At 36.0% G+C, this 24,950-nt stretch overlaps 1 protein-coding gene across 1 annotated transcript in view; it reads left to right on the top strand.

Annotated features, from left to right (window-relative positions):
- Positions 1-24,244, top strand: part of LOC136857881 (protein kinase C-binding protein NELL1) — a 603,636-nt gene extending 579,392 nt beyond the window's left edge. The window contains exon 16 of the mRNA XM_067136916.2: positions 23,221-24,244. Coding sequence (XP_066993017.2) covers positions 23,221-23,910 — 690 coding nt within the window. The 3' untranslated portion in view covers positions 23,911-24,244. The remainder of the gene's footprint in view (positions 1-23,220) is intronic.
- Positions 24,245-24,950: the final 706 nt, after the last annotated feature.

The raw sequence follows: 24,950 nt of genomic DNA, 5'->3' as shown, positions 1-24,950 counted from the left end.
AATCTTTTATCACATTGCCTTAAACTCATTCTTCTTTAGTTTTACTGCAGGTCACTTCTAACGGTAAGCATTTTCTGTTCTTTGCCACTGTGTCTTATGCTCAAGAAGTCCATTCACTAACTGTAGCAAAGTGTAGTAGTTGTTGGTACATAAATTTGGCCATGGCTCAAGCATGACTCAGTCAGTTGGAGTACAACTTTTGATACCATAGACAGATTTCCATCAGTACAGACTGTTCATTTTCCAGCATAAATAATAATTCTGTACTTGTAGCCAGAATCATCATATAGCTTGAACAGTTTAATGCCATATTTGTTGGCTTTTCCTGGGAGATACTGCTTGAATGATAATCTCCCTCACCAGAGAACCAAAGATTCATCTATGACCATATTACAGCCTGGAGTCTTCACTTCCTGAAATGTTCATAAGGGGCTGTATTTTGTGTAGTCTGCATAACTGTCACTCATTGTTGGCAAAATGCCAGAATCTCAAGAGTAACTGAAACCTACTTCAGCTCATAACACTATGAGCAACTTTCATAGAAAAAACAGCCTTATCATTTCAGTAACATCCAAAAGATTGCAGTTAGGTAAGACACATGTACAAACATAAACTGAGGAATTTCCTCATTTCATCCAGAGTTGTGCCCACCCATTCTTTAAGCCAGTTTGATCTACTTCATTTGTAACAAATAAACAATAAATTTCATACGGTGAGGTTTCAGAATCATTAACCATCTTCATGTTAAGTGCTTCAACCCCTTAAAAAGGAATGTCATGCCAAGCACAAAGCAGGATCCCCAGTTGTTATTTACACAGGTACTATTTCTGGCTGTTCCTTGTGTTGAAACTCTATCCTCATTTTCACTTTGAGACTTGCTTTTAGCTCTTTCTAAATTCTCACTAGTTTCTACAATTTTATCATCTGTACTTGATTCAAGATAATTGTAACTACATTCTTCATCAATATTATTATTGTCTGACTCGTTCAACAGATCATCCAGACTATCTGTAGAGCCCTGCACTGATGCAGATATCCGCAAAGTTAGTGTCTTGGCGGATACAAACTGTATGGCAATGTGGATAATTTTACTGATAGTTTCTAAATAATGAGGTTAATTGATTTTCACTTGGGTATACTCTTGTTTTTGCTTGCGGTTTGGTGATCCTTGACATTGGTATGGGAGAATAGTGATATATAAAGAGCCTTTAGACCATAAAGCTGTAAATCTGACCTAAGCCTAACTGGCTCCTGCCCGCAATTAATGGAAGGAAGGAACAAAGATCAATAAGTCGGTAGTTGTCGCAAGAGAAAATCCCTCATAAACCTGCAACTGTAGGGGTTCTGGTGCCAGGTGTCAGGTCTATTCTATTATGTTAATAGATCTATTCCATTTCAATATCTTGGGTGTAATATATTGTAATTAAATATTTAAATTATCTGCAGATAACCATTTTGCAGATGTGGATTACCATTCGCGGATGCAGGTGCGGATGAAGGAAGTGCGGAGCGGATGCAGATATTATTTTGTATATTCACTCAGGGCTCTAACTATCTGCACTAAGTCTTATATTGCTCGATTTACTGATAGCGATTGTAAAGATAGTAATGAACAAAATAACCCACACAAAAGAAACCTAATAGCACTCCACACTGATAAACAATCCACAAGATGGATAAAGACTTTGTCAGCTAACAAAGCACTCCTGACATACCTTTATGAAGTCGCATCAACACAGGAATTAATCAACGAAAGGTGGACCATGCACTTGATTAAATAGATGGTCGACAATTGGGAGGAAGAGGCATTATACAGTCTCAAAACATACACTTACTGTGCACCAAAATGGGTTTGCATCATTCTCATATTTGAACAAATGTATGACCCCATATGGGGATGTAAAATTCAAGAAATTGAGTGCTCCCATGTGCCCAAATGAGGTCATTTGGTACTCAATGTGTCAAACTTGTAGTTTATGCAAACTCCTGGTTTGTAAAAGACCTCTTTCATCCACCATGAAGAGTAAGGTGAGAAGGCATGATGACTATAGCACTAACTTACTGATGCCAATTTGAAAGTTGCTGTGTGCAACAAAATTCATGTAGACCTACTATTTACATTACTACCATCACTTCCCTTTCTTACAGGAAAGAAACTTCAAATTTGTGGTTACCAATATATAAAGTTTCAAACAAAAGTACCGGTACCCCTAAATATTTTATTAGAAAGAGAACCTGGAATGTTACACACTGCATGTTGATCTTATTGGACAAATACGCAATGACAGATAAAAAGCAGTACGGGCATTAGAGAGAATATTGAAGTGAGTGCATTGTTATAGGAAATCACAACTTCCTTCACCAATGTCTTCTATCAGATCTTGCCAGTGGTACCAAATCATGGCTGTCATTAACGGTAAATATGAGGGTTCATGTGGGTGATGACATTCAGGGTCACATGTTCTCTGATCTGCCATTAAAGAGGGCAAAAGAGCTTTTGAAGAGGAAGGGAGTTATATAATACTTCCGCCATTCCTGCGTATTATAATAGGAGCAATTCACGAGGTCATTTCTGATATATATCCAGAAAATGACAGTTCTTGGCTCTGCAAATGGGCCCTTTTGATTCCTAAAAATTATCTAGTGACTGAAAATTTAGTGCACAAAAAGTGGTGTACAGATCTAGGAACACCATTTTAAAGCAATATGACACTTTCATTTCATTCTGTGTGTCCATTGCTAGCCTGGTACAGCTCTTGTAAAGCAGACTGTACAATGAGGATGTATAAATTTAATGGTAGAGTAAATGAACCATAATGCCCGGGAAGTTTTAATGTCTAAGCATTGAACCCGCTATTTTGGGTTTTAAAGGTCGACACACTACCACTGATCCACAGAGGCACTAGATGGCAATCCCAGGAATTTGGTTCTGGCACTCAATGTGTTAAATAACTGCAGTGGAGGACCAACCAACTTACTGAACAGGAGAGGATGGGCAGCATCTGCCTTGCATGGGAAAACTTCATGTTAATACGCTGGAGGATAGTCTTGTGTATGGCCATTTCACAAATGACAATAAGTAGGACACTAAAAATTACAGGCATTATTTTCAAATTCGCTAATTTCCTCGCAAGCAGTTATACATTGCCTGCTCAAGTTTGAGCAATTTAAAAAAAAAAAAAAGCTTTTTGTTTTCTGAAAATATAGCTAAGAATGTATACATCTGTGGACACTTCCATAACTTCCAAAACACTGTACAAAATTCCAGTGGTGGCTGTCTCAGGTACTGTATAGAATAGAACCAATTATCAGACCCTCAAATATGGGTACACATAGTTAGTGACTGTATACTTGTACTGTATACTTCTTCATCTAATTTTTGTCATGGGTATGATAACTCTGTGATGTCACTGGTGCAGTATGAATCTAGTTGCATATGAATAGGATGATATCATCTCAGAGGTAGAAAAAGTGGACACTTGAACCACAGGCTTATTCAACTTTCCATGGGTAATATTTACCATATGTAACTGCTGTAGTGTTATCCAGGTTGTTTGACCAAATTGTTTAGATAAAAAACAAAAATAATACAATGGTTTCAGAAAAGTATTATACAGTTTTTGTAAATATTTATTTGTTTCAAATTATCTAACCAAAAGTACTTCATTGAAGAACTTATTTCCTCCAGCAACATTTTGTTACCTGTCAAGTCTTTATGAAATTATAAATACAGTAGTTTAAATGTGTATTTGGCATTTACTATTGACCATATTGTCCCCGCTCTAATTTTTTTCTCGACTGGACATTATACAAAAAGTAATTCTGGTGTTCCCATTATTTCTGGGGAATTATTTAAGTAATTGAATCAAACATCCTCGGTGACTATTTTGCCCTTTTATAAAGTTTTTAGAAGACTAAAAGCTGTATTACCCTGTGAATAAAGAGAATGGTAACATCTATAACCATGACCAAACACTCTTTGATGTGATATGTGACTAGTAAATACATGGACGGTTGAAGGCAACACTTGTAATTTAAATTAAAATTTTGCTTCCCATCACACAAAAGAGAATATTTGTCAAAATAAGCAAAAATCTCTCCAGTTTTCTTTACCTGAGAAGACGACTTGCCCAGGAAAGAAAAGACGTATGGTCATCCTATGTATGAATGAGAAAGACATGCTCCTGTGGTTCAGACTCACCAGAAAGCTAAGGGTTTTATTTGTCCATAAGCACAAGGTTTTAAGTCATATACAGTAAAACTGAAAGCTTGCTTGCTTTCTGCATTGTGTTAAAATATTTAGTACCATGCTGAGTGGCTCAGACGGTTGAGGTAGTGGCCTTCTGACCCCAACTTGGCAGGTTTGATCCTGGCTCAGTCTGGTGGTAATTGAAGGTGCTCGAATACATCAACCTCATGTCGGTAGATTTACTGGCACGTAAAAGAACTCCTGCAAAACTAAAGTCCAGCACCTTGGTGTCTCCAAAAATTGTAAAAAGTAGTTTGTGGGACTTAAAACAAATAACATTATTATTAAAATATTCAGTGGCGAAGCTAGAAGTCAGTGAATGGGTAAGCAGAAAGCCTTACTTTAAATTTTTATGTAGGATCAGGTCTACATGGTGAGTTTTCTTCGCAACAAAATTGTCAACCATCAGATTCTTCATAATCAATCTCTCAATGGCAATTGTGCTAAATTATCTCAGTGTCTTATTGGCTAAGTATTTCAAGTACATTTTTTGCTCCCTTTCAAAGTACTCATACCCTCTACCAAACAAAACATACATATACCAAAAGGATTTGTTGGTATCAGAACAACTGTCAGCCACAAATATTGTATGCACCAAGAGTGTATTTTCTAGTTAACTTACTGTTAAAATATTTTGATGTATAAATTAGGTATAGCCTACACCAATTGTTTTAATTATATCATATTTCTCTTCATAAAACCAAGAATGAAGTGGCTTACAGTTTTAAAAGTTTAGATCCGATCATTTTGGAGTGACACACTTCAGAAAATACTGTTTCTTAGCATCACACTGGTAAATTAATCTCCAAACTTTAAACTCATTGTTTTTATTTTTGAACAGTTATTAATTATGCTTACAATGATTTTTATTGCTACCGAGCAAGCTGGCCATGCGGTTAGAGTCGCATAGCTGTGAGCTTGCATTTGGGAGATAGTGGGTTCGAACCCCACTGTCAGTAGCCCTGAAAATGGTTTTCTGTAGTTTCCCATTTTCATACCAGGAAACATACATATACATGTACCTTAATTAAGGTCATGGCCATTTCCTTCCCACTCCTAGCCCTTCCCTATCCCATCGTTGCCATAAGACCTATCTGTGTCAGTCCGTAAAGCAAATAAATTAAAAATATTTAAATTTTATTGCTAACAACAAAGACAGAATCAGCACACACTCTAAAGGACATGAGTTGGAATAAGAATGAGCCATTCCTCGCTCATCTCAATAACTTGTGTGAAATGTATACAGGACAACTTCCCGCTTTTCTGTGAACCCTGTAGAGAAGTCATAAAAGCTGTATGACTTTGGAGGCAAAATGTTGTTTGCCTCTCCAATTACTATATTGTCACCTGGAGACTATTCAGCATGTGTAATGGCATTTGTCACTGTCTAATGGTCATTCAATGAAACGTGCACATAAAAGAAAAATTATATATTCTGTATATCTAGTTCATGAGTATTCCTATAACACGTAATATAATTTGTCTTCAAAATGGTACTTCAGCTCCCTGTACAATGTGAAATGTGACTACTGGTATATTTTCACACTTCTAACTTCATCTTGTAACCATAATATTAAAATAATTTCATAATCAATCTTTTAAATCAACATCATTTTGGAAATTTGTGACTTTGCAGATGTGAAGTTTTGCATAAAAATCTACTATAATAAATCACTCCTGTCACTACTTGAAGATTTTTATAGAGGATGTGCTGTTATGCTGTGAATTACTTCCACACTGCTAAATAAAGTTAATATTTTTCCACCCTCTACCCACATAAATAATTTTTCTCATAATTGATATTTTATACAGTCAAGTCTTCTATTTCAGAACCCACTTGCTGTAAATATTCTTTCTTGTGTTTAATAATATTTTATAATATTGAACAGTATTAGAGTTTGATCTGTTTCAATGCACTGTGCTTTTCTTGCTTGTTTGAATGCCTGTGTGCCTGTTCAAGTTTCTCTTATTTTAGCATAACACATTATTTTGGTAGTTGTGCACATAAAAACATAATTGTGTTACTTTCATGCATAGTAACTCTATTGAAATTTTAATTCTGCCTGAAACATAGAAAACTATTAATGTAAGGTGTGTGTTAGACCGTTAGCACTGCCGTGTATCTTGGATTACCACATTACCCATGATTTCTGTTCTTTATACATGTGCATCTTAATTAAATATTGCAAATATTAAATATTTCAACCATGAAAATAAAATTAGAAATGTAATAGAAGAAATGCAATTAAATACCAAAGAATGATCACTATATTTTAGTTGTGTAATTTCCTGCCAGTGCAGGATCATTTGAGATTATCTATTGTAGCCTAATAACCACTGAAGTACTGTACTACTGTTAATAGTGATAATAAAAAATTACACATTTCTTTTAGGATGAAGACACAGTTTACCGTTACTATGAAGTCTTTTCTATGGTATGGGTGAATAACATTTTAGCTATCCATGTAAATCCCAATGTTTTCATACAGTCTGTACATTGATGATCACTTTCAGTTATTAAGTACTACAATCATGGGCATTTATGGTAGCTAGTTCTGGAGTCTTCTAAAGGAATAAGAGATTTAGATGACTTTCAGTCATTGAAGATTGTTGACATTGAATTCAATGGTTGGTGGCACTGTATAGAGTAGTTTAGTAGCCTAATTTTGAAGTTGTATGTTTATATTCTGTGAATAATCCCTCTATTATTGAATTCAAAGGAATATGGCTTGGAAGTGATGTTGTTCTTCAGTCGAACAGGCTCCACGTAATCATCGTCATCATCATCACTGGCACGACAGCCCTTTGTGGGCCTTGGCCTTCTGAGGAGATTTTCCCCATTCTTTCCTGTTAAGTGCAGAGCTCCTCCAATTCTTGATTCCAGTTATCTTTACATTCTCTCTCACCCCTTCTTCCCACCTTAATTCTGGTCTGCCAACTTTCCTGGTTCCTTCTGGCACTGCATAAAATATCTTCTTTATCATTCTGTCATTAGCATGCAGCACATGCCGTGCCCACTCCAACCTTCTGATCTTTATGCAGTTAACAATGTTTGGTTCGTTATATTAAATTATTCAATTCATGATTATATCTTCTTCTCCAGGCACCACTTACTTCCACTGGCGCAAGAATTTGCCTCAAAATCCTTCTTTCAAATATACCGAACTGCCTTTCATCAGATTTTGTGAGTGTCCAGGTCTCAGCACCGTATGTTAATACAGGCTTTACTAAAACTTTATACATTAGAACTTTAGTTTTCCTGAACAGCAGCTTAGAGTTCAGATGTTTTCTGAGGCCATGATAGCACTTGTTAGCAAACAGTATACATTTTTGGATTTCAGAACTAACATTGTCTTGGAATTAACTTCTGATCAAAGGTAGGTAAAGCTATGCACAACATCAAACTTATACGAGCCAATTTCTATGAGGGTAGTCTTTCTTGGTTACGGGCATATACTTAGTTTTTTCTTCATTAATCTGTAAATTCATCTTTCTTGCTGCTTTTTTAAGGCTTGTGAAAGTGTCTTTCAATGCTCTTGGTGTGTTCTTGCAATTGAATCAAGATCATCTGTATGTGCCAAAATTTGAACTGATTTATATAAGATGGTTCCCCTTGTGTTGATACTCGCATCTCTAACAACTTTCTCCAAAGCTATATTGAACAAAAGGCATGATAATGAATCTCCTTGCCTAACTTCATTCTTGGTCATTACAGCACTTGACTACATATTCTGGATCTTAATTTGATTCCGAGTATTTTTCATAGTGGCTTTCAGAAGGGCGATCAATTTCCTAGGGATCTCAAACTCTTCCATTGCTACATAGAGATTACTTCAATGCTGTCATAGGCTGATCTGAAGTCAATGAAGAGATGGTGTGTATCAGTTCCAAATTCTTTACATTTTTCAAGTATCTGGCAGATTGTGAAGATCTGATCAATAGTAGATATTCCTTGGTGAAATCCGTGTTGATAGTTACCAACTGCATTTTCCACGTAAGGCACCAATCTGGTAAAGAGAATATTGGAAAATATTTTATAAGCAATGGATAATAGGCAAATACCTCTGTAATTAGAACACATCATGATATCACCTTTCTTATGTATCGGGCAGATGACACCTACATTCCATTCATCAGGTATTGTTTCAGCTACCCATATCTTGGCCACTAGTTTGTGAAAGTGTTTAAGAAATTCTTTTCCAGCATTTTTCGCAACCTCTGATTGTATTAAATCCATTCCCAGGGCTTTGTTATTCTTTAACTTCTTAAGGAGGCCAGTGACCTTAGATGTTAGGCCCCTTTAAAAAACAATCAACATCATCACAAGCATAACTTCTTAATGGCAAGCTCAACTTCCTCAGTGGTATCGGTACTTCTATTTCTGATTTTCTTATATTTACAGGAGGTAAGGTTTCTTGGTCATTAGCTGGACTTTCCTTCAACAGTTCATCAAAATATTGGGCCCATCTCTCTAGTATTGCTTCCTCACCATCTTTATCTCTACTCAAATTTGTTCTAGGCTGGAAATCCTTATGACTTTTATTTAACTTCTGATAGAAAGCTCTCACATCATTCATCCCTTTCAACCATTCCATTTCTTCCAATTCTTTCCTGTCATGCTGTCTCTTTTTCTTCTTGTGCAATCTCCCTTCTTCTCTTCTGGAAGTTCTATACTCTTCCACTGCTTTCAATCAATTTCAATCACTACTGATCTGCATTTAGGGCAGTCGCCCAGGTGGCAGATTCCCTATCTGTTGTTTTCCTAGCCTTTTCTTAAATGATTGCAAGGAAATTGGAAATTTATTGAACATCTCCCTTGGTAAGTTATTCCAATCCCTAACTCCCCTTCCTATAAACAAATATTTGCCCGAATTTGTCCTCTTGAATTCCAACTTTATCTTCATATTGTGATCTTTCCTACATTTAAAGACACCATCCAAACTTATTTGTCTACTGATGTCTTCCCACGCCATCTCTCCACTGACAGCTCGGAACATACCACTTGTAACATACTTTTTATTTACGTACATTTCAATATGGACCTAACCTGAGAATTGTAACGTGTAACATACCACTTAGTCGAGCAGCTCGTCTCCTTTCTCCCAAGTCTTCCCAGCCCAAACTTTGCAACATTTTTGTAACACTACTCTTTTGTCGGAAATCGCCCAGAACAAATCAAGCTGCTTTTCTTTGGATTTTTTCCAGTTCTTGAATCAAGTAATCCTGGTAAGGGTCCCATACACTGGAACCATACTCAAGTTGAGGTCTCACCAGAGACAAATATGCTCTCTCCTTTACATCCTTACTACAACCCCTAAATACTCTCATAACCATGTGCAGAGATCTGTACCCTTTATTTTATTTTTATTTTATTTTTTTCAGGTGTGGTTCCTCTGTTGCATTCTCTAGTATGTTTCATTTTTTAAAGTTGTTGCTCGTGCACACTCTTCATCAAACCAATTGTTGTGCCAAACTTTCTCTTCCCTTCCTAAAACATCATTTGCAGTTTTTAATACTGTGTCTTTAAGATTCTTCCAAATTTCATCAATACTCTCACTATTAGGCAAATCAGTCAGGACCTCATTAAGCAAGTTAGCATATCTCAAAGCAGTTTTGGGCTCCTTCAGCCAAGCACTGTTGAACTTTCTTGCATTGGATCCATGTACCTTTCTTGCATTAGATATTCAGCTTCTAATAGTTCCTACCACAAGGTAGTGGTCAGAGTCAATATTGGTGCCCCTATAACATCCATCAAGTTAGAGAAGTGTCTTGCATCTATTTTTTTTTTTGCTTTACGTCGCACCGACACAGATAGGTCTTATGGGCGGCCGTGGCCTTAATTAAGGTACAGCCCCAGCATTTGCCTGGTGTGAAAATGGGAAACCACGGAAAACCATTTTCAGGGCTGCCGACAGTGGAGTTCGAACCTACTATCTCCCGAATACTGGATACTGGCCGCAATTAAGCGACTGCAGCTATCGAGCTCGGTGCATCTATTAGGAGGAGGTAATTTGGTTAAAAGTACTTCTATCTGGAGACTTCCATGTCATTTTATGTATGTCCTTATGATTAAAAGTTGTACTTCCCACTACCATATTTCTCAAGAATGCAAAATCTATAAGCTTGATTCCATTATCATTAGAAATATCACGCAATCTGTATTTTCCAATACAAGGTCTGTATTCATCTTCCTTTCCTATCTTCATTATTTTACAGTTGGGCACTCATTATAAATTTCATCTAAGTCATTGTAAAATGAACCTTTATCTTGATCGTTCTTCTCTTCAGTTGGAGCATGTGCACAGATAAGACTGTAATTGAAGAATTTCCCTCTAATTCTAAGTCTGCACAATCTATGCGATTTTGCCTGAAAATCCATGATAACATGTTTTATTTGCTTATTGACAATGTCTGACTCTTTGGCTGAATGGTCAGCATTAAGGCCTTTGGTTCAGAGGGTCCCGGGTTCGATTCCCAGTCGGGTTAGAGATTTTAATCGCGTCTGATTAATTCTTCTTGCCCGGGGACTGGATGTTTGTGTTTGTCCCAACATTTTTCTCTTCATATTCAGACAACACACTACACTACCAACTCCTACAGAAACACACAATAGTAATTCCATCCCTCCATATAGGGTTGCATCAGGATTATTTCATATAAAATTTTGTAGAGACAACAAATACAGTCTGTCAGCAGTCTCTATTAAAACCTGGCATGGACATTTTGATCATCAAAATGTTGAAGAGAAATAACATTAAATACATAGATGAATAGAATGCATCTCCAACGAATGCCTTTGACACACTTAGCCCTGAGTTACTACTGCTCAAACTCCGTAGTCTCATCCTAAATGGGATATCTCTAAAAATTTTGTAGATCCTACGTCACTGACTGCCAGCAACGAGTATCAGTGGGAACAATGTACTCAGGAAAGCATAACAAGTCAAAATTTTCCCACAGGGGTCAGTTTTGGGCCCACTTTTATTTGTCATTAGTATGAACAACATAGGGAATGCATTGAAATATAGCAAGTACCACATCTATGCAGATGATCTTCAAGTTTATTATCACTCATATCCATAAGACATACATGTAGCCATTGACAGAGTAAATTTTAACTTACGACGACTCACTGACTATGCCAAAAAGTAACAGCTTGTTAATAAATCCTAACAAAAGTCGAGACTATAATATTTGATACCAAAAGAAATCTTAACATTTTTTAAAATAGACAAGTAACCCCAATAATGTTCAATAATACTGTCGTAAGTCAGTAAGAACCTTAGGTGTTATAATGAGTGAGATGCTAAATTGGACTGAACAAGTGACAAATACATGCCGTAAAGTTCAGAATTCCCTTTTTCCTCTCAAATACTATATTTTCAAAACACCTTAAAGTAGTCTAGAACTGGTACAATCCATAATCTTACCTGTTCTAGACTACTGTGACACTGTACTTATGGACATATCTCAAGACAGTAATAAGATGCTCGAACAGAGTTTAAACACCTGTATCAGATTTATATTTAAGCTGCAATACTATTCTTTTTTTTTTTGCTAGGGGCTTTACGTCACACCGACACAGATAGGTCTTATGGCGACGACGGGATAGGAAAGGCCTAGGAATTGGAAGGAAGCGGCCGTGGCCTTAATTAAGGTACAGCCCCAGCATTTGCCTGGTGTGAAAATGGGAAACCACGGGAAACCATTTTCAGGGCTGCCGATAGTGGGATTCGAACCTACTATCTCCCGGATGCAAGCTCACAGCTGCGCGCCTCTACGCGCACGGCCAACTCGCCCGGTGAATACTATTCTCACATTTCATCTTATTATAGGGAGTTGTCATGGCTTCGTGTGCACAAGCGTCACAGTCCCTTCTGCATGGAATTCAAAACTCAGGTGTACCAAATTACCTATCATCAAACTTTAATTACCTCTCCTTCTATCATAACTATGATACACGATCTGGCTCCTCTTTAACTATATCTCTGTCACTTCAGGGCTTACAAACGCTCCTTTGTAGTCACTGTCTCTAGGCTGTGGAATACCCTCCCTGCTAACATTAGAGATTTGCATTCTCGTAAGAGATTTATGATGGATTGGTGAAATCACTTGCTCAATGCTTCTAGCTGACTTGTATGATGAGTGAAGTGTGAATGAGCAAATTTTCAGAAAAATTAGAAATGTGTATGCTAGTTATAGGTTTTTATTGTATTTTCTTCTTTTATTATTACTATTGTTAGTTTTTAATTATTATTGTTATTATATTCATTTCTATTGTCAGGTTGTACATTCTATAATTATTTTTTATTACTCTCTTCATATTTGCTATTAATACTACTGAATGATATGTTGTATTTTTTAAAAATATATCTGTTACATCATTTTTAAATGTTGTGGTTAAGTATAAGAGAGGACCTTGAGCCCTAACTTTGTCATGAATAAAGATGGCTGACCGACCGGCCGACTCTCTCTCTCTCTCTCTCTCTCTCTCTCTCTCTCTTTTAAGTGGTGTACAAATGTATCTCAGAAAAATGAATGAACTCTCATTGGGGGGAGCCAAATATCTTCTTACGTTCAAGAATGATTATAGTCATTTTCAGACAGTATATTTTTTCAAGAAAAAAGTCAGAAGCTGTAGATAACTTGATTGTATATTTGAATTTGGTAGAAAATAATTTAATTTCAAAGACAATTTAAGTCAGACAATGGAACAGAGATTAGAAGCCAAGATATATTTGAGCAGCTGGGCATTTAGAAAGAAATCAATGATCAGCTACTTACAGGCCAGAGATAATGACTGAGTTAAACAAGAGATGCACACTATCGTGCAAGCTGCTCGTGCAGAAATTCATGCTGAAAAGCTTGGTCTGAAATTGTGGGTGGGAGCTCTCAGTTCTGTAATTACAACCAACCAAACTGGAATGAACTCAGTCAAAGGTAAGAGCCTAGCTGATTTGTGGTTTAGTCATCATATCAACCTAAAATTATGAAGCTATTTGATTGTGGCTGCTACTATCCCAGGTCATCATTATCATCATCAGAAACTTGACAAGGAAAGCAGAAAAGGTATTTTTGTAAGATATAATACTGAAGAACAAGGGTATCTTGTGAATGTTTCAAAAATGTCATATCGAGGCTGTGTACAACACCTTGTTTGATGAGAAAGTTGGGCTTGAAAAGGTCAACTAACAACAAAATTGAATAGCAGGTCAGAGATTTAAATTCATCTGAGTTAGAAGAGTCGAGAGTCTGTAGTTGATTGTTAGGAGCCAGATGACAGAAGTCACAATAAAGGTGACAGCAGCAGTGATAACAATGAAGATGATCAGCCTGGAACAAGTCAAGATCAGCCCAATCAGTACAATGAAAGAGTGCAAAATCAAATTCTTCATGACCACAGAACAATGAAACCACTACAAAAATACAGTGATTATATCACTTACTGTACTTTGCTAGGTTGATTGGTGAAATGGTAGATTTATCTTTCAGTGAGGCATTACCTGATTCTGAATGAAAGCATGCCATGCAGTATGAAATGGATTCTTTCCATCAGATAAAGACATAGATATTGACAGATCTACCTGATGGTCACAAGTCATTAATCTGGTCATTGGATTCTATGGTCGTGCAAAGGCTAAGATTGATTTCTCAAGGATTCAATCAACAGCATGGTATTGATTATTAGGAAGCATTTGCTCTAGTCACACATCACGGTAGTATTCGTTGATTACTGAGACAAGATCATACATGAAGATATCTTTCTACAGTATATATATAAAATAAGAGTTTTATCTGTACATTGCTCAGAATTTAAAAAGAATAGTTTTTCTGTGTCAGTCGTGTCCACAGTAACAAGGAAATGCACTTTTTACTTTTCCGTAATTTCTGTCTGTCTTTATGTATGTACACGCATCATGAGAAAACGGCTGAAGAGAATTTAATGAAAATCGGTATGTAAAGTCGACTACAATCTAGGCTATAAACCATTTTATTCACACTGAGCAAAATAGTAGCTTAGGGGAAGGCTTAAATTTATGTAATTCTCAAATATTTATGTTATTAGTGGTCCTATCAATAAATACTGCTTAACTAAAGTTATATAGAGTTAAATTTCTGATCATTTATGTGTTATACATTTTTACTGTTCTGGTTATGATAACAGATATTCATGAACTTGTATTTTTGTTGCTAAGTCCATATCAACGCCAAGCCACAAGAACACGGGTAAACAGAATTTAATGAAAATCGGTGTATAGAGTCGGAGAATAAAAAACTACAGTCCAAGCTATAAACAATTTTATTCACCATGGAAGGAATGGTATTTAGGGGATTAGCAGATTGTTAAGAAAAAAATGTAAAGTTTAAAACGCTGCATATGTATAACACTATTGTCTTCCTTGTTCTGTTTTTAAATGCACAGTTCTTCCATAGTACGTATTATACTAATAATGGTATTTCAATTTCTAAAAGATGATGTAATATAATGACAGTTAAAATTTGTTGAATTAAAAAATCTTCTTGGAAGTTGTTTGTTTGCACTTAATATGAGTGTCTTGTTAAATTTTTTATGGGTTTGTTGTTATTATCCTAGCAAGGGAAACTCCTTTAATTATTGTTTGATTGCTGTATGGATGTATAGTTCACTGGGTGAACTTTAAGAATATGTTTTAAAATATTTATTGAGGAGTCTAGAAGAAAGAAAAAGAAATTCCAAATTTTATTGTAGGGAGTATTGAGATTATTGCAGTTACTTAAAAGAATTAATTGAAAGAATTGAGTACGTACTCACTTCCCTGCTGGTCCCTTTAGAATGGTGAGCACGTAACAGTATTGCATTTGTATTGCCAGTGACTGACTGAGTGTGTCAGGCTGCTGTTAAGAGATATTGTAGGGGTAAGAGGGGTAAGGTGCAGTGGGGAAGACATGTAGGAGGGAAGTTTGTGTCGTCATTAATAGTTTTACTATGTTTGTTTTTCTGAGAAGGTATTTTGGATATTTCCTCTAGCAGAATATTAATATTTTCAGTAATTTTATTTAAATTCTGGTTGGGGTTAGAATTTTGGTCTATTTGTATGTAGATATCTTCAAAAATATTCATTAAATGCCTTTGTTTACTGTGCACAAAATGGTTAAGTCCTGATTTATGGTTGTAAAAGTGTGCTGGAGATTATCATGTGGGTACTCATCACTGAGTATCTATTATATTTTTCTGCATTAATATGTTCATGATAATCTATATGTATATAAAAGGCAATGTCCTGACTGATTGTCAATCAATGCCCAGGCAAAACTACTGGATATAAAGAAATGAAGTTTCCCAATAGGGAAGGGTTAAAAAAATAAAATTAATCTACATATGCTATTTGTTTCCACACATATATTAGAGCCATTGTGAGACCAGGTTTATATTTTACTAGCTGTAGTATCCATCGCTGATGGGACAATCACTTAACATGTGCATGATATTTTTTCCACCCCTCACATTATTCCCCAGATTCTGAGTCACATAAGTGGGCATGCCTGTCCCTGTTAGCAGCTTGTTTTGACATACTCGCTTCCTTGCTCTCTGTGGCCTTTTTTAGTTTTTTCTTTTTTTTCTGATCTTTATTTGATCTCTTCCTTCTGGTATGAAGGACCACCTAGGATCAGGTTAATATTTTTAAAATGTTTTAAAATGTTGCCAGAATGATTTCCATAGTAACTCTCTTTACAGTCTATAGAGCTAGTTAACTTACTGGCTCTTGGACTTTAAACTTTCACATGACTCCCATTGACCTTTGACCCTTGACCTTATTATTCACTGTACTGGAAAAAGATGTAGAACAAAAATTTGCCATGAGCTATTTTTATGTAAAACCACCTGTAAGAGAGAGACATAGAGTTTTATGCTATAGGTCCCGTCTAAAGTATCCTTTCCCATCGTATGAAACCTTCGATAATATGAGAAATGGCACAGTTTCTAACTTTTCATGAACAGTACTATGCTGACATTCCAACAACAGTTCCAAGTTCCAGAGCTCGAATGACCCGACCACAGACAGCAGTAAAGTGAACACTGCTCTGCCATTCTCTGTAAAGTGTGCACACACCTCATTCCTACCAGCACCTCAGAGCAGTAATCTAATAGCTGGAATACTATGATGAACCAGTGTGTCACGTACTAGTAGTTATGAGAATATGTATGAACCAGAGGAATGGCATGCAAAAAAAAAAAGAAAGTTATCTAGCCCTCCAGTTACTTCCCGCCGATATTCCGGCAGGCTGTTCTACTCGGGATGCAGCAGTAATCCCAACTATCGGATATGAGTGGCAGCAGAAAAAACAAAACACACCACACCAAACAATAGTCAATGTATTGTTATTGCTGATCAATTTTATGGGCTTTCAATACTGTAGACCTTCACATTTAGTTTACCTCCAGTTCTGTAATATTAGGGCATCTAATGTAAAGTAAGTCTTCTTTCCTCCTTTCATGACTCTCTCTGTCTTATTCTTCAAGCGATCATTCCTTTTCATTTTTTTTCTCATGTTCATAATCATCTTCACAATTTCCTTGTTGAGATAGGCTGATGACCACGCAGTCACCTTAAGACAATCATGACAAAAACCACCATCGCCATATTTCCATGTTAGTGGTGTTCAGCGTTGTAATCATAGTCGGTACGGCAAAACTTCGTATGGCATAAATGATCCAAAAATTGTATTCTCTGTAACTTTTGTTGTGTAATATTTATCAATAGGATGACTAATAACATAGATTTTAAAAAATTCAATTTTAGGCCTTCCCCTAAATTACCATTTCACTCAGCATGGATAAAATTATTTGTAGCCTGATGTGTAGCACCTTATTGCCAGACTTTACCTATCAGTTTTAATTAAATTCTGTTCAGCCAGACAGACAAAGATGATGCAAAATTAAAAGTTGTGTTTTCTTCTTACTATGGACATGACTGATACAGAAATACTATTCTTTTTTCAAATTCTGAACAATGTACAGACAAAACTCTTATTTTATATATATAGATGAGGATATTCTTATACCTGAAGATATCAACCACAAGCGTGATGGTGAAGAAATTATCTTTACTTGAAATTACTTTGAACATTGTGTTATTTTAGGAGGTCTTAGAAAGAAGTGAGGTAGCCAACTGTGGATATACAAATATATGTAGTTAAATACTAATCATTATTTAGCAATATTTCATTTTATTTCATTTCTGGTTATGATATTGTGTTGATTTTATCTTTTTATTTCAAACCATAAAGATGGTAAAGTATAGTACCATCACTGATGAGTTGGTTCTTGTACAATTCCAGAAAACAGATTGTCAAGATCCCTTCAGCAGAATGCTTCCAGGAAAATATTTGTAGTCTTTCTCAAGCAAGTCTGCGTGAAGAATTCTGACTCCGGAATAAGCTAAATAAAGCTGACCATGAGACCCTTCACTAAGTTCCAGACCACCAAGCAAACTGGCTATGCAGTTCGAGGCATTTAGCCATGAGCTTGCAATCAGGTGATAGTGGGTTTGAGCCCCACCTGTTGGTAGCACTGAAGCTGGTTTTCTATGGTTTGTTCATTTTCACACCAGGCAAATGCTGGCGTTGTACCTTAATTAAGGCCATGGTTGCTTCCTTCTGTCCTATCCCATCATCACCACTGAGACCTCTCTGAATCAATGTAACATAAAACAAATAGGGAAAAAAAGTTTCAGACCAGCTTTTATTCATTACAAATCAGACTCTGATCAGAAATATGGAGATGCCTGAACTGAAATGGATAACCGATAATCGCTTTGTATTATGAGCATACAGGGAATAGTTCCCTTTCACCAACGCCTATGATTGATGAGAGGTAGCGATAACAGAGTGCACCTCCATTAACAATAACCATCAGTATAATATTATTGCAGATTAGCTTTATGGGCTTAGGAAATGCAGGTCATCAGCCTTGTCTACTTGAGTGTGTCAAAACATCTTGGATGACTGTTGTTATTGTGATGTTTGTAGTAGTGTGTAAACTCCAACTGTAATCAGGTTACAATTTTGGTAGATGGCTCATGATTTGAAATAAGATACTACCCCACAATTTTCCTGGCAATTGTGGAATACTCCAAGAAGAAACAACTCAGTATGGCCATTTAAAAGATTTTTTTCAATGTGAAGAATATCAGGAATGATTCTCCACTGCTATACCAGTATTGGTTTGCCCTACTAGAAAATGAGATGAAATGAACAAAATTAGCCAAAATAATTCCTCACATAACTTTTATTATATGCACTTACTTGAAAAATTACCCGTTGAGGATATATATGTGCAATAAAAACACTTAGTTCCCTCCAACCCCTCTTCTACTTTCTTTCTGGCAAAGATAATACTTCAGTAAAGCAGACTGATCAAAATGGTTAAGTGACCTCCATACAACCCAGTCCTCATTGTAGCCAGCTGGAAAATGTTTGTATGGTTCTGTCTAGTCTTGCTGTACTTGAAGATCCTTCCAAGGACTTAGGAAATTGGTTCTATATTTTAACCTAGACTGAGCTAGTTGACAACCATATAATGGTTGGGATTTGTTGTTGTTAGTTTTAAGATGTTCAAGGTAAGCAGGAACTTCTCAATGAATGCTAGGAGATGCAATGCCAGCAAGAGAGTACAGTATATTATTTTCTCCACAGGAATTGATTTCTAACAGCCTGTGATCATCCTGCTTGTTTCATTCAGAGCCAAATCAACATTTCTAACAAGAGATGATTTGTACAATATGGGGCAGGCATATTTTGCAGTAGAATAGCAGAGAGCTAAGGCTGTGGTCCTAAGGACTTGTAACTTGGTGCCCCAATTATGCCTCTTAATTTCCATAGGATGTTATTTCTGGTATTCAATTTCTGCTTAGTGTTTTGAAGGAAAGAGAATAGTCCAATGCGATTGGTAGGTATTTTGGACTGAAAGACGTTCAGGTTGGGTGTCATTTCAAGAAACTCTTTATTTCTTCGTGGCCCCCCCTGTTCTTAAGGTGAAAAGTACACAAGGGTGAGGTTTCAAGTGATTAGCATTATAATTAGTGTTAGGAGATCCAAATCTACTTCTCATAAGACATCTAATGGATATGTGATGGAGAACAGACAGTGAAACACAATTGCCAGTGCCTTTTGTGTCCATCTTCTAGTTTTGAGCAGGACTCTATGCTTGTCAGTGAAAGTGTCCTAGGTGTAGTAAGGCTCTGATAAAGAAATGCTGTGATTTGACCTAATTCAATTATCTCCTGTGTATATACCAGGTGAATGAGTTGCACCTATCTTCTCTTGAACACCTGTTAGGAATTAAATGTCACTCAGTCATATCTTATGCAACATCTTAATACAATTTCATGTGCAGTCATTCAAGAAAAGAATGAGTGCATGGTATTATATGTTCCTTGCATTTAATATTTTAACAGACTTAATTTTAATTGTTACCAAAATACAGGGCCATTTCAAAACTTCTGCACAGAGCACATGAGCATATGTAACAGTAGAACAATTCCTGTGCACAAAGAGTCGGTTGTGAGCCAGATTTTCAGCTATCACCACATGTTTTCACTGTTATGATAATTTGTGTTTTTAGTGAGAAGTTCCAATTTGAAATGGAGGAAGAAAATGACTTAGATCAAATTTCACATAGTGACCAGGGGTCACATCAAAATTGAAATTTTGCGGGTAAACACACCTACCAAAATTCACAACACTCTAGTTGAAGTTGGTGGGAATAGTATACTGGATCAAAGCACAGTGTCACGGTTTTCACGAAGCCTGGACTAGTACTGAAGACAACCCAAGGAATGAGCGGCCGGTAACTGCAACAGACTACACTTCCACTGTCATTATTGACAACATTTTGCAAGAAGATTGGCACAAAACATGCAAAGAAATTAAGCAAATGGTGTTCAGAATCATAACCGAGAAACTATTGAAAAGAAAAATTGCTGCAAAATGGGTTCTTCATCATCTGAATGAAGAGCAAAAAACAAATTGCAAGAGAATTGTACAACAATTGCTTCAGTGCTAACATGGGACACACATTACACATTGCTTCATGTGCTTTTTATAATTATTCATTTAGGTAAATGTTTCAAATTACTATCTTCAACTTGTCAGAAGATGTTTGAGGTGAAAAACTTATGTGAGCCACTCTGTATGTGTCCATTATATTGGTGAATTCCTGATGCAAGTAAATAAATAAACTATAACTGTGTTTACACTTCAGTTCCTGTAGATTTTAAGAGATGCCAGTGTTTTGAACTCGAGGGAGATTTTAAAGTGTTCAAAAATCTACTGATATAGTTCTCTTATATTTAAGTACCCTTAAATTCCAATCAACTGTGCCAGGATTCAATCCCACTAACCTTGAGCAAAGAAGATAAATGTCTAGACAACTGTACTATGCAGCTGGTGGATGCTGAACCATCCTAATGTGCTTTTATTAATATATCAGTTTAACTCTCTGTGTGAGAGAGAGAAACCATGATACTGGCAGGTGAGAGCAAGAACTGTGGTTTCCTTAAATTTAATTTAATGACGAAAAAAGAGAGTGTGTGCTCCACCATTGCAGATTCTTCAGGTTGGATGAGATGACAATGAAGTTTCATGTTTTGTCAGCGTGGTATCAATGCTGCATTTGGTGCTTCCTATATAAACCTTTCCACATGATCAAGGAACACAGAGCATCTCCAAAAACCATTAAAAGTAGTTAGTGGGACGTAAAAAAAACAATAGCATTAAGGAAGAGAGGAGTCCCAAGAGTTCTTAGCTGACTGTAACTGTTAGCAGTCTTGATATTGTGACTGGCCTTCTCGATGCTATAACAGACATCAGCCATGAAGGCCAACACCAGTATAATTTCATTTTTTAAGAAAACATTGAAATATCTTCCAGCTCATTACTTTTCACCCTCACAGAAGATAAATGCCTAGACAACTGTACTATGCAGCTGGTGGATGCTGAACCATCCTAATGTGCTTTTATTAATATATCAGTTTAACTCTCTGTGTGAGAGAGAGAAACCATGATACTGGTTGGCCCAGTACATTTTCCAACTGTACCATGAATTTAATATTGATTCTAGTGTCTAACCTCGGAAACAAAACTGAGAAGAGAAGTGGACTAAATTCCCACTCTTGGACATCCTAGAAGTGTTATCCTAGAATAAATACAGTTGAATGTTTAAAACTGTAGAATGAATTGGGCACAAATTAAAAGTATCTCAGATAGACATGATATAGGCTTTTGGGCTTATGCCATAATTCTGATGGTTCTGTCAGCTTCTGCTTCAAACGCTAGTGCTGTACCACATCCGAGGAGCCATCTGGTGATGAATGAGCATACCATTTCCACATCTACTGGGTAACGTCTAAATTCAAAGCTCATTGTTTTTGAAGCCTTTCTCGAGGACAGTCAAGATTTTCTTCTGATGATGCAGAGCCTAGTTCTCTGTGAAACGTAAAGAATTTCACCTTATTTTCTTGACACAGCATAAGCCCAAAAGCCTATATCATGTCTATAAGTACAGGCTGTGAAAGCATCACTGGCAACAGCATCTCAGATAGATAGATAGATAGATAGATAGATAGATAGATAGTGCTAAATGGTCTCTCAGAGAAAATTGTAGCTGTTGAACATAAATATTTTACAGCTTTTGGAATTTTAGTGTTTGTTTTCCAAATAACAGAAACTCTTTAAAGAGGAGATAATAAGGTACCCACTGACAATGACTTCTTTTCTCCATACAGCTAATGCATTCCAAGTAATTTTTTCTGAGTCTGTAGAATGAATATGATCAGAAGAAAATGTTTACTAAACAATTTTTAATCAGAATTTAAGTGTAGCCTGTACATTTTTACCTTTTTACCAAGGGCCTGAAGACATGAATACCAACCTAATAAAAAGGGAATAAAGATCTTACTTCTTCATTCATAGATGGATGATCTTTATGATGATTAGCAAGTTTTAGCAATCTGTCATTACTAGCATTGAGAGCAGTCAGACAGTGAAAACTTGATCCTTCAAGTGAGGATCCAGCAGGGTTGTAACAGTAATATTTTGTCCTCTTAAGAAGATTTATACGAGTGGTATCAGTCTGTAGGAATATCTCCTGTGTACCAAAAATCTGTTTCTTTTTCCGAAAGAGCAGCCATTGGCTTAGCAGTTTTGAAACAAGAAGTTGTGTGAGATTCCTTAAGTTAAGCATCATTGGGTGAAATCAGCATTTGGAAGGTTAATAATATCTTGTAGAGGAGGTAAGAAAAAAATGGCCTCTCTGTCATAAGTTAACTCTAGCTCAGGTTAGCCATTGCCTTAGCTTAACAGGAAGGTATTCATTTTGTGGCTTATGTCCAGAGACTAGATACAGTTTAACCATAAGCGTAAGCTGTTATCGATTAACTATTTTCAATACCGGTACTAAATTGTAATTCTCTTCTCCTTCTGCCTGACAAAATTAGCATTTTCTTTCTATAAATGATATTCTAGCTAATAAAACTAAAGGAGACAGGAAACTGGTAAAGAGTATCCTATAAGTACAGTTCTATACCAAAGAAGAGACTATCTAAGATGCCAAACTGACCAGAAAAGTGCAGCAATTAATAAGTATGATGCAGACTAACTTTAATGTTTGAGTGTAGGATATTTTAGTGAAACAACTTATTACAATCTTGTATAAATTATTACAAGAATATGTGACGTGTTTGTTAAAATGAATAAATTAAGTTAATATGATCAGCAAATTTATTTACTGGTGAAATTTATCATTATCATAGTAATTTTATGTTTCTACCTATGAGTATCATAAAATTTGATGAAATTATTAATAGAAAGATTAACACAATCACATACACCTATGTGTAACTGAATTTATCACTTGTAATCAGTGTTTCATTTATACAGTATGCACACATAAGGATGATTGTAAAATCAATATATCCTTTTTCTTCTTGCAGGATGGACGTCTTTGCTGCAGTTATGATCTCCGGTGTTTTACTTCTACTGGTGAATCCAGTATCAATTATGGAAATGGAAACAGTAAGAGGTCTGATGGGAATATTTCATCGCCTGTCCGAGATGTTGAGAAACTCAGTCATGTTCCTGACAAAAGTGCAGAGCTTGAGGTGGCTAGTTTTCTCGCACCGCAAGCACAAGTTCGGGAGATTACAGGCAAAGCCAATGGCAATGCAACGGACAAACTTGCATCAACGAGTGGAGAGTGGGTGCTCGAACACAAGGACCACTCTGAGGTTAGTGGCCACGCTGCTGCTAACAATAATGAAACCAATAGTAGTAATTACAGTGACACTTTATTATTTAATAGTGCAACGCCTAAAAGTATTGTTATCAAAAATGGTTCTTCAGATGTGTATATTAATCAAAACTCTACAAAAATTAAAGTTGTTAGTGAAAGTAGTGAGAAGAGTATTAATGAGACTGATGGAAAAGGAACTGCTCAGAAGAAAGATACAACAAATGTTGAAAGAAGTAGAAATGAAGACAAGAAGCTGGACGGAACAGCTGAAATTGAAAAACGTGAAGCGATAATGGAGGATAATGGGAAAGCTGTTTCAGTCAACTATAAAATCAATGAAGGCTCAGTGCAAAAGGAGGCTGTAAATGAACAGAAATTTGTAGAAAAGTGAATTTGTATTAGACTTTCTCTTTATAGAGAGAAATTGTAAAAAATATATATATATATGGGTAACGTTAAGAAGGGTATGGTTGACATTTTGACCATGGTGTGTCCACTGAAGGTCAATGTTGGTTACGTTTGGATATAAGTGATGGACAGCCTGACTTCTGTTACATCCAATGCTTCAGACAAGGAACGGAAGACAACTCTCTTCTTCTTTTTCATTTTCTTCTTTCTTTTTGTTTGTCGTCATTGCTTTCAAAACAGGTGTTGCAAGATCAGTCTTAAGATGTATGCAGTTGATTATTAAATGCATGTATTGTCTAAAGATAAAATGATATAGAAAGTGCAACTGAATCATCATGCTGAAGAAAATTCTGTCAGTGTAAGCTTTTTATAAATCATGTAATGAAACATTTGTAGTATTTTAGCTTGTGAAATACTTTTATCAATGTCATTTCATCTTTAGACAAGGCATTGACTGTAACAAATACATATGATAAAATTTTCCTCTTGTCAACATGATTCTGAGCATGAATAGAAGGGGGGAAAGTTTGGTTTAGAATGAGAAATACACTGCAAAGGTGTATAACGACTGAGCATTCCGTGTGCAGTTCTGAATGAGGCATTAGTTAGAATGCAGGCAAGGAAAAGATGAGTTGCATTACATTCCTGAAAATCAACATGTCAACAGTAATAATTTTTAAATAAAGATAAAACAACGCACTCTTCAAGTAAGGTTAAATAAAGTAATTAAGTGCAATAACTGTTAATTTCAATCTCTTAAACAATATAAAAGAGAATGTAAACAGAAGTGAGTGAATATAATGAGCACAAGACTTAATATTATGCAGTCACATGAAACCGCTAACAATAAAGAAAATATATAAACTAACAGGTTAAATGTTGGTACGTAATTCTTGAAAGCAGGGATCCTGGATGACAGGGTATTCCAAAATTCAAATAAAGTATTGGACATTATTCTCTCTGCAGCAAGTATGCTTTAAAAAAAAAAAAAGAAAAGATAACCATAAAAGTTTATTCCTTCCT

The sequence above is a fragment of the Anabrus simplex genome, chromosome 1 (genome assembly GCF_040414725.1).
Source record: "Anabrus simplex isolate iqAnaSimp1 chromosome 1, ASM4041472v1, whole genome shotgun sequence".
NCBI lineage: Eukaryota > Metazoa > Arthropoda > Insecta > Orthoptera > Tettigoniidae > Anabrus > Anabrus simplex.
This window is presented reverse-complemented; position numbering and strand designations above follow the sequence as displayed.